The sequence below is a fragment of the Vanellus vanellus genome (assembly GCF_965231255.1).
Source record: "Vanellus vanellus genome assembly, chromosome: Z".
Lineage (NCBI taxonomy): Eukaryota > Metazoa > Chordata > Aves > Charadriiformes > Charadriidae > Vanellus > Vanellus vanellus.
In genome coordinates, this window is record NC_138908.1 from 83990374 (window position 1) to 84000444 (window position 10071).

Genomic DNA, 10071 nt, shown 5'->3' on the forward strand with positions numbered 1-10071 from the left:
GGAGCAAATAATCCTGGAAAGCATTTCCAAACATATGAAGGACAGTAAGGTGATCAGGAGAAGTCAGCACAGATTTATGAAGGGAAAATCATGCCTGTTCAACCTGATATTGACTTCAGCAAGACTTTTAACAGTTTCCTATAACCTCCTTATAGAAAAACTGATGAAATACAAGCTAGATAAATGTACACTGAAAACTGGCCGAACTGCTGGGCTCAATGAGTAGTCATCAGTGGCACAAAGTCCAGCTAGAGTACAGTCACTAGTGGTGCACCCAAGGTGTTGATAACGGGGCGAAAACTAACATGTTAATTAATGACCTGGGTGATGGGGTAGAGCGTACCTTCAGCAAATTTGGAGAAGACACAGAACTGGGAGCAGTGGTTGTTATGCCAGAGGATCCAGAGGGGTCTTGAGATGCTGGAGAAATGGGATGAGAGGAACATCATTAAGTTCAACAAGGACAAGTGAAAAGTCCTGCACCTGGAGAGGAATAACCCCATGCACCAATACCTACTGGGGGCTAACCAGCTGGAAAGCAGCTTGGCTGATAAGACCCTGGGGCTCCTGGTGCACACCAGGTTGACCATGATGCAGCAATCTGCCCTTGCAGCAAAGGCAGCCAGCAGCTTCCTGGGCTGCATTAGGAGAAGGGTTGCCAGCAGATCAAGGGAGGTGATCTTTCCCATTTATTCAGCACTGGTGAGGCCACACCTGGAGTACTGCGTCCAGTTCCAGGCTCCTCAGTACAACAGAGACATGGACATATGGGACAGAGTCCAACAAAAGGACACAAAGATGATTGCAGGTCTGGAACATCTCTCATATGAAGAAAGGCTGAGACAGTTGGGACTGTTCAGCCTGGAGAAGAGAACACTTAGGGGGATCTTATCCATGTGTACAAATGTCTGGTGGGAAAAAGTAAACAAGATGGAGCTAGACTCTTCTCAGTGATGCCCAGTGACAGGACAAGAGGCAGTGGGCACAAAATGAAACACAGAAGGTTATGTCTGAACATCACAAAACACATTTTTATTGCGAGGATGACTGAGTACTTGAACAGGTCACCCAGAGAGGTTGTGGTGTCTCCCTCCTAGGAGATACTCAAAACCTGACCAGGGCAACCTGCTCTAGCTGACCCTGCTTGAGCAGGGTGGGGTGGACCAAATGAATTCAAGGGGAGCCTTCCAATCTCAGCTACTCTGGGATTTTTGAATCTTTGTGTAATTTAACCGCCAAAATCTGATGCATTTTATCTGAGGCCCAAGTGCAGGTTGAGATTTGAAAAGAGAAGGAATTTATGAAGGATTGTCCTAGATACGTTGAAGCCCAGCATCACAGAGACTGGGATAGGATTTAATAAGTTGGCAAAGACACAAAGCAAAGTCCTCACCCTCGCAGACTTTTGCTCTGGTCTCATAAGAGCAGGACTACTGGATTTTCACAAAGCAGCAAATGCTGGGAGTTTTCTAAAATGGGCAAAAAACCTCCCAGTCTTATTGTAAAAACTGACTGAGGCATTTTAGCTGCCTTTCCACTTGATAAATTAATATACTTATAGATATATATGCAATATGGGTACACACATATGAACTCACGGAAACATTACATATAAATGGGTGGAGGTACATTCAGGTGTATTAGGCAGACATCTAATACGTAAAATTTCAATCTCAGCAGTTTAATTTGACACATTTGCAAGCAAACAAAATGGGTTCAAATCATAAGAGAGTCTGAGAAACATTGTTAAAGGAGGAATCTACCAGGCCTGAGTGCATAAGTTTTATTTCTCTGGAATATTTGACTTCTTTGGTATATTTCTGCTACTCATTACTTCTGCACTGTAATCCCTAGGTAGAAAAATTTATGACAAATTGCTCTTCTTTTTAAAGGCACACCTCTTTAATGAGTTGTAAGGCAAATTTTCATTAGGAAGAGGACTCCTAAAAAATAAGTGTAAGTGTAAGGTACTTTAGATGCAGAATTACATACCGAGGCTGTTCCTGATGCCTGCTCCTTACTCAGATGAAACACCCACGGAGTCGAGTCATTATAGAAGAGGAGTGTGCGAGTGTGGAGAATACACTACCCAGAGAATGACAAATAGACAGCCTTACTAAATACGGATATGAAGCATATCTGTCTTTATACATATACAGAGTGTGTCTTTGCTCGGAGAATAAAAGGTAGTAATGTGGAATTATTCTGATGGTTTACCATTGTTTATAGAGATCAGTGATGGTACATCCTGAAGCAAAATTATCCCAAAAAAAAAAAAAAAAAATATCATGATCCTTGCTGGTATCAAGACCATATTACAGCACATACAAAGGAAAATCTGGAAATGTATTGGGGTAGCAAGGACAGCAACTGACTAGTCTTTTCCAGATATTCCCTAGGCAGGTTGCTTTATCAATATTCATCCAAATTTTGTTTCCTTCCCCAGGAATTGTAGGTCCCCACTTAAAAGCAGACCAGGCTTCACTTCATAGTAAAATGGAAAGTTCTGCCTGTAACATGATGACCAGAAGGAAACCAGCAGCTGTTGACAGCGCTGCAATGCCAACTCCAGTATTATCTCTCTTACCTTCATCATCAGCAACATCTGAAGCAGGTAATGTTGTTTCCCTCCAGCCCCTCTATTTCTTCCCCATCTTCTTCCTTCTGGCACTGCACTGAGCAATATGTGCTTGTACTGCTCTTCCTGATTGGAGAAGTAGCTGCAAATGTGCATATCTAATGTGATAATCAGGCTGTAATTTTTCTAACACTTTCTTATCATGATCGTATCTTGGCATATCAAATCTATTTTATTCACATACCACTTGTGTAATAATGAGGACACAAGTAGCACCAGCCCGTATGGTCTAGAAGGGGACTTTGAAGCAAGACTCTTGGGTTCCTTTCTCAGCCCCGTTGTTCATTTATTTCAGTGTTTCCATCCCTGTAGCATGAACATACCGAATACACAGTGAATAGCAAAGGAGCAGCTGAGATTTTTTTCTGCATACTTCAGTGATTTTAGCATAATATTCTGTCTTGCAAATGCAAAATTGTCTGGGGCAATGAACAGTGATTTAAAATATATCAGAATAAATAAGTCAGAATAGCATGTTTTTCAATCAACTTATATTTTGTGCTTCTATTTTGAATCAGATCAGAAAGGTGATAGCTTTATACAGTCAGAAATTGAGCCAAGTCTTTCAGGCATCACAGAATCACAGAATTATCAGAGTTGGAAGGGACCTCTAGAGATCATCTAGTCCAACTCCCCTGCCAAAGCAGGATTGCCTACAGCACATTACTCAGGACTGCATCCAGGCAGGTCTTGAAAATCTCCAGGGAAGGGGACTCCACAGCCTCCCTGGGCAGCCTGTGCCAGTGCTCTGTCACCCTCACCGTAAAGAAGTGTTTCCGTGTATTTGAACGGAACTTCCTGTGTTCTAACTTGTGCCCGTTACCCCTCGTCCTGTCACTTGGAACCACTGAAAAGAGCCTGGCTCCATCCTCCTTCAACCCACCCTTTAGATACTTGTACGCCATAATAAGGTCTCCCCTCAGCCTTCTCTTCTCCAGGCTAAAGAGTCCCAGCTCTCTCAGCCTTTCCTCATAAGGGAGATGCTCCAATCCCTTAATCATCTTAGTTGCCCTTCGCTGGACTCGCTCCAGCAGTTCTCTGTCCTTCTTGAATGGGGAGCCCAAAACTGGATACAGTATTCCAGTTGTGGTGATATTCCAGTATCACCAGTGCAGAGTAGAGGGGGATCTGTGCCTTTTCTTGGGCATGGATAGAGAAGTTAATCTTGCATTGTGTCTTAATTTCCAGTGAATGGGGAACCCATGGTACATTACCCTACATGCAGCCCTCAGGAGTTTCACAGTCTTGTCAAACCTTCGATTCCACATTCACGAAAAATGCATTTGTATCACTGAGTTATGGAATGATTACATATTTAATTATGCAATTGAAAGTGCTGTTTCAGTGCACTCCTTTTGATTTTCCTCTCATTTCCTGAATAAATAGTGAAAACAAGGGATCCGTGCTGTAAAGTAGCCTCTATAAAGCTACATTTTTATCTAAAAAAATCAGGATTCTCTGTTTAGCCTTTAATACTTTCCTATATGTATAAACCAAGGACAGATTTTTAATGCAGCAGAGAATGAAAGCACACAAATATTTTATGATCAGTTTCAAGATGAAAGTGTATGCTTGACTGCATAGTTCATTCTTTCCATTTTCAGAAGTCTAATTAAATTGTTGGTTTGTCTGTAGCCCAGATGTTGAAACAATTTAGTGAAAACTGAAAGAAACTGTGTTAATGGGAAAACAGGACAGTGCTATGGGTTTTCTGTAATTAACAGGGAGCTCTTTGAAATTCCTCTGCTCAAACCAAGTCAATGAACTGAGCTCAGCTGTTGAGCAAACAGCCTCCTTTCTGCCGTGTTCTTGCAAGTGGCCTCAGGCAACTCCAAAGGGATGGAGAATGACATGCAGTAAGAAGGATCTTTAGTGCTGCAGACATGACAAAGCCATCCAGAATAAAGTTAGAGTAGAAATGGAGAACTTCCAAGGGGTCTGACCTCCCTGGGCTCACCTCCTCATTCAACACTGCTGTGCTGGAGTGGGTCTTCTGGCATGCTTGACGCTGCCCTTGTAAATGTATATTTTTGGTAGATATTTCTCTCTTTGCCTCAAAAGCTATTTCCAGCATCGTATCAATCCACTGTGACTTCCCGGCATGGCCTGCAGCCATTTCAATTTGTCTCTGTGTGTGAGAAGGAGCCTCGCTGAATCTTTGTACCCTGGGGAGGGGAGAAACACCCAGCCTCCATGTGCCTTATTCTAAATCTGTAATATTGGGTTTTAAGACTAATGCTGGTTCTTGCTTGTTTGGGGCAGCGAGAAGAGGTTGTTTGGAGAGTGGGAAAAGGGTGGAGGAAAAGCACGAAAGCCTGTGCTGCATCAAGCATTTCTAGTTTCTCTTCACTTTGGGCTGGATTGTGCCAAAATAGCTTCACATCTTCATGGAGGCAGCACGTGGACCTGCAGCCTGGGAAGCTGTAGGGGCATAACTGTGCTCAGGCAGCAAAGTGTCCCCCGTGCTGCATCCCCAGCACCTGGAAGTTGCCATCATGTTGTATCATCTCTGTAGATGCGTGTTCCCTTTTTCATACACGCGTGCAGACGCGGTGTTACTATTGCCCACCTCCTCTTCAACCCCTTTTATATGAATTCCACCAGGCAGAGTAAGACAAAAGTCTTCCTCCCAAAGCAAGATTTTTATGTGCAAACAGCAAAGTATGTGCAGGAAGAGAACAACAAAGCCTAAAAATGATGCAGAGCAACTTGGTTCCAGGGTTGGGCAGGGTCTGTCTGGATAAAATGGAAAGGATTAGTACTTAGCTTTGGTTTTCAGCAGAGCAGTATATCACATGGCAATATAGCAAAATATTTTATATCAAAGATGGCTCACCAAGAGCTTCCAGATGAGTTGATAACACCTAATGGCTCTCACTTCAATAGTAGTTTATTTTGGCAGATCTCCCTGATATTTTGTCATATGCACACCTCATCAAATCTTCCCCCTGCAGACCCATCAGACTCTTTTCTGCATAGTCTCCATACTCCAAATGTGGAATCAGATGTCCCTGACTCTCAATAGTCAAAATAATATTGGGTTTCCTAGTATCTCCTTTAAAATGCTTGACTTGAAAGTATAATTCAGCACATGCATTCTGACTATTGGCAGACTATGTAACACAACTCAAATACTTTCTAGAGCTTACAAGTTCAGTGGTGTGCTAGGAAGAAAAACAATAGCATTATTAGTAGCTTTTATCAAGCTTCCCGAGAAAGTCATATACACCCGAAAGTATTTACGAAAGAAAAATTAGTGCAGTAAGCCAGCATAGAACAGCATAGAAGTTTGTTGGTTTTTTTTTTTTCTAAATGAGGAAAATGAGTTTCAGTCCAAAAGGAAATGGACTATCGGATTGCAAGGGTTTAGGAGAGCAAAAAAAAGTAGCTAAACAACATGAAGGAAAACACCTACGCGTTCAACTTACAGATTTGCATGTAAGTGTAGATATCGACCCATAACTGACTGCATAATAGCTAATTTTGGAGAACTAGGCAGTTTGGCAGAAAGCAGATGCCTAGTTTTACTCCATTCAGACACTGTCTACTCACCATCAGGCTCCACTCAGGACACTCAGCTGGGCTGACCTGGACCTTTTGGGTGCTTAAGACACCCATTGGATTTGTCAGGACGGACAGGAGACCTGTGCCTTCCTTATCTCCAGTATCAGGGTGTCAGAAGGATGTCTATGGTCACCTTAAATTGCATTGAGTTCCCATTTAAGAAACAGAGGTCATCCTCCACCAGCTAGATCAGAGAGACAAGATCTCCATTGACTACGATGAGGTGGTAATCCTAAGCTGCAGAAACAATCAACTACAGATAAATCTCAGTAAACACATAAAAACTTTGCAGATATTTGGCTAATGCTTTATTTCAAGTTTGTTTCCTGTCTTTTGGCTTACTTACTTTCCAATGAAAGTTGAGAGCAATGCCAAATCTCCTGATTTCACCATGAACCTTGCAATTTTTACTTTCTGGAAAAAACCTGCATCTTGAATATGGGAATTAAAAAAAAAAAAAAAAAAAAGTCTTGAAAATGCGCCCTAACAATAGCAATAAAAGGCAAAAGAGGACAGGGAAGAAGAGAGTGCAAAATGTGTGATTTCTTAAACTTTCTGACCTGAAGCTACTCTCTGGATCTGGGAGGGTCTCAAAGGAGTCGAACGCTTAGGGCTGGAAGTATTGGGACTACATACGTCAATCACCAGTGAGGCCAGATGAGAGCAATCATTTTGTGTGACAGGGATCTAACCTTATTTTGATAAGATGACTGAGAAATAGCTCGCTGCCACATGCCCTTAGGGCTCTTGCGTCCACACTTTTTAGGGGTGACCTACTTGAGAGGAATTTTGTGCAACTAATTAGCTTCTCCTAAGCAACTTGGATATTTCATTTCCTTCTCTTTTTCTTTGGTACCAAAATGACTGCATTCCTCTTTTCTTTTGTCCTCTGTGAATCACAAACTGCAAGTGGGTTTTATTTTTCTTTTTGGTGTGGGGAGTGGGTTACATATGGAAAATGTATTTTGTTTTGTAATTAATGAAAACCAGACTTTGGGAAGTTGGCCATCCAGGTCTTTATTTATAAGAGAGCATATGTCTGTGTTTTGTTTATGACTCACTCCTACTTCTTGCATTGTAACTTGGGTTTGTTTACGCAAGCTCTTCGCTGAATCCAAGCAACATGGCGCTATGAGAGCCAATAATTTATGTTCTGCAAGAGGGGAGGACAGCGAGTGAGGTTTGTATGCTGAATCTGTCATAGCCCATAGCAAGCAAGAGGAGATTCTACCACTTGACGGCTGCTGGTTATCTACAGAAAATGCTACAATAGCAACTTTATTTAAACTACTGCTGGAAGATTAGCCTGTTAGCCATGAAGGGAGTGATAACCCCTAAATGAACCTTTCTCGAAATCTTGGCTGCTCTGGAAACTTCAAGGATTTCAAACCCAAATGACTGCTTGACAGTCAGGTATAAATTAAGTTTGCAAGTAGGTGTGGGCTGAGGTTAATTTAGGGGGATGTTTTATTCTTTACTGAAAAGAAATTCTGAACTCCATCATTTCTTTTCCAGCAAAGCAGAACGGATAAGTTAGTAGTGAAAGGGAGCACCAGCTATTGCAATAGCAGATTTAATACATTCTATTTCTCTCACAAAGGGGTAGCTACTTATAATCCATGTGCAAATCCTGAACTCTGAACAGATGCCATGTTCAGTAAAGGACAATGAGACAATTTAAAAAAAACAAGCAAGGTCTCATGTCCTAAGCAAAGGATCGGGAGCCAAGAAATGCTGGGTACTCTTTCCAGCTCTGACAATGACTCACAACGTGACCTTGGCAAGAGACTTAACTACTTTGGACTTCATTCAGATCTAAAGCAAGTGATCTGAACCAGGAGTAAGCATACTTCAGGGGCCATTAAAGTCAATTATATGACTGAGTAGTTTTAGCTAGTGTCTGTGGAGATGATAGTGAAGAAACTCAGGCAGGGGTAATGAGTTTGCCACAGGTAAAGTGACCCACACAGCTTGTCTGTGCCCACTGGTTTCTGTAACAAATACATTCCATACTAACTGGCAACCATGACAAGAATTAAGGGCCAGAGTGAAGGCATCAGGAGTATGTGTTTGGGGCATAGAAAGTTTAATAGTTACGGTGGACCAGTATGATAGCTCTGCTGAGCAGCCCCACCTTCCCTCCCACTAGAGGTTTATAAATGAGAATGAAGCAAACCCACGGTAAAACATTGCTGTAGAAAGTCTTTGTTGCTTTAGAAGAGCAGAGAGCTGTAGAGAAATCTCTGAGGACTGCATAACAGTCAAAGCTGTGTTTAAATCTAGGACAGTAAAAAAGGATGTAACAGCAATCTTTCTTTTAACTTTCTTTTAGTTGCTTTTCTATGCAGAGTCCTTTCTCGCACCCTTCACTTCTTCGGTAGTCGTATTCAGCCTACTGAGCTGGAAAGCATCTAGTCTTTATGACATTGAAAGTGGGCAAAGGAGGGTCTCCGTTCACTGTTGTTTGACCCACCCCTGTTTCTGTTCTGTTCTCCCAACAGCCAGCCCACCACTGAAAAAAAGGTTCAAGCGCCGTGAAATCGAAGCAATCCAATGCGAAGTGCGCAAGATGTGCAACTACACCAAGATCCTGTCCACAAAGAAGAACCTGGATCACGTGAACAAGATCCTGAAAGCCAAGAGGCTGCAGAGACAATCAAAGACAGGCAATAACTTTGTCAAGAAGCGGAGGGGGCGTCCTCGGAAGCAACCCCTTTCCTTCGACGAAGACTCCAGAGACCAAATGCCCGTTCTGGAAAAATGCATTGACCTTCCCAGCAAAAGAGGTCAGAGACCGACACTCAACCCTTTGATATTGGAGCAAGGAGCCACTCAAGATACAATCATGGCCACCATCGAGGCTGTCATACACATGGCTCGAGAGACGCCACCTCCACCACCTCCTCTCCCTCCTCCCCCCCCTCCTCCCCCTCTACCTCCACCCCGGACACCCCGGGTTGGGAAAAGGAAAAGCAAGTCCCCGCAGGAGGAAGAGGAGGACGTGAAAGTGAAGCGTCACAGGAAAGGCAGAGGGAGCGAAAGCGAAGGCCTTCCCTAAGGCCGGCGCACCCTGACGGATGTCGGGTGCCAGTGGCGGGGCATGCCGGGACTGAAGGACTGGAGATGCGCAGTCCACTTCGCCCCCGTGGCAACACCAGACTGACTCATCCCTTTAGCGGCCAGATCCCATCGTGGAGAGCTGTGCCAGCTGGGATTCGCATCTATATCATTTTAACCCCGGCCCTTCTCCCCAGGAAAAAGGGGGGAAAGGGTTCGGGAAATAATGGGGATATAAGGGGAAGGGGGGTGGGGGGTGTAAAGTTGGGGAAAGCATCTACTTTGCAGAGTTTCCAAAACTAGTCAGCATCTCAGCATTGCTGTTCTCATACCGTACCCGGAGGCGGGGGGTCGTCCTCGCAGAGAGCTGAACGTTGTCACTAGGGCTGCGTGCTCGACTCCGATTCTGTTTGGCGGGCCAGGTGAAACTAAGAGTAACCATACCATAGTAGAAATCACTGTAAAAAAGACAAAAAAGAAACAAACAAAAAAAAAAACACAAAAAAAAGTGTCATTTTTTCAACTGTGATCTTGGTTATAATCTGTTTGAAATTTTTTTTTTTCCAGTTTTATATACCTACCAGGCTTTGGGACAACATAACCCAAAATGCCTGACTCCTGCTAGAACTATATATTTCTTTCTCATTTACTTGCCTAGTTACAACTAGCTGCAATATAGGCAATAGAAAAGTAGAGCCTTACACGCGCGCACACTCATTCTGAGTGCTATCCCAAGGAACAATGGAATATCACAGCATTTAAAATAAGGTATACATGGATATTCAGTTACGATAGCACGTTTCTATGAAGCA

General features: G+C 43.1%; 1 protein-coding gene across 1 annotated transcript in view; it reads left to right on the forward strand.

The window, feature by feature from the left end:
- The window catches only part of SETBP1 (SET binding protein 1), a 268615-nt gene extending 259164 nt beyond the window's left edge, over positions 1-9451 (forward strand). The window contains exons 6-7 of the mRNA XM_082497456.1: positions 2447-2614; positions 8704-9451. Coding sequence (XP_082353582.1) covers positions 2447-2614; positions 8704-9260 — 725 coding nt within the window. The 3' untranslated portion in view covers positions 9261-9451. The remainder of the gene's footprint in view (positions 1-2446; positions 2615-8703) is intronic.
- Positions 9452-10071: the final 620 nt, after the last annotated feature.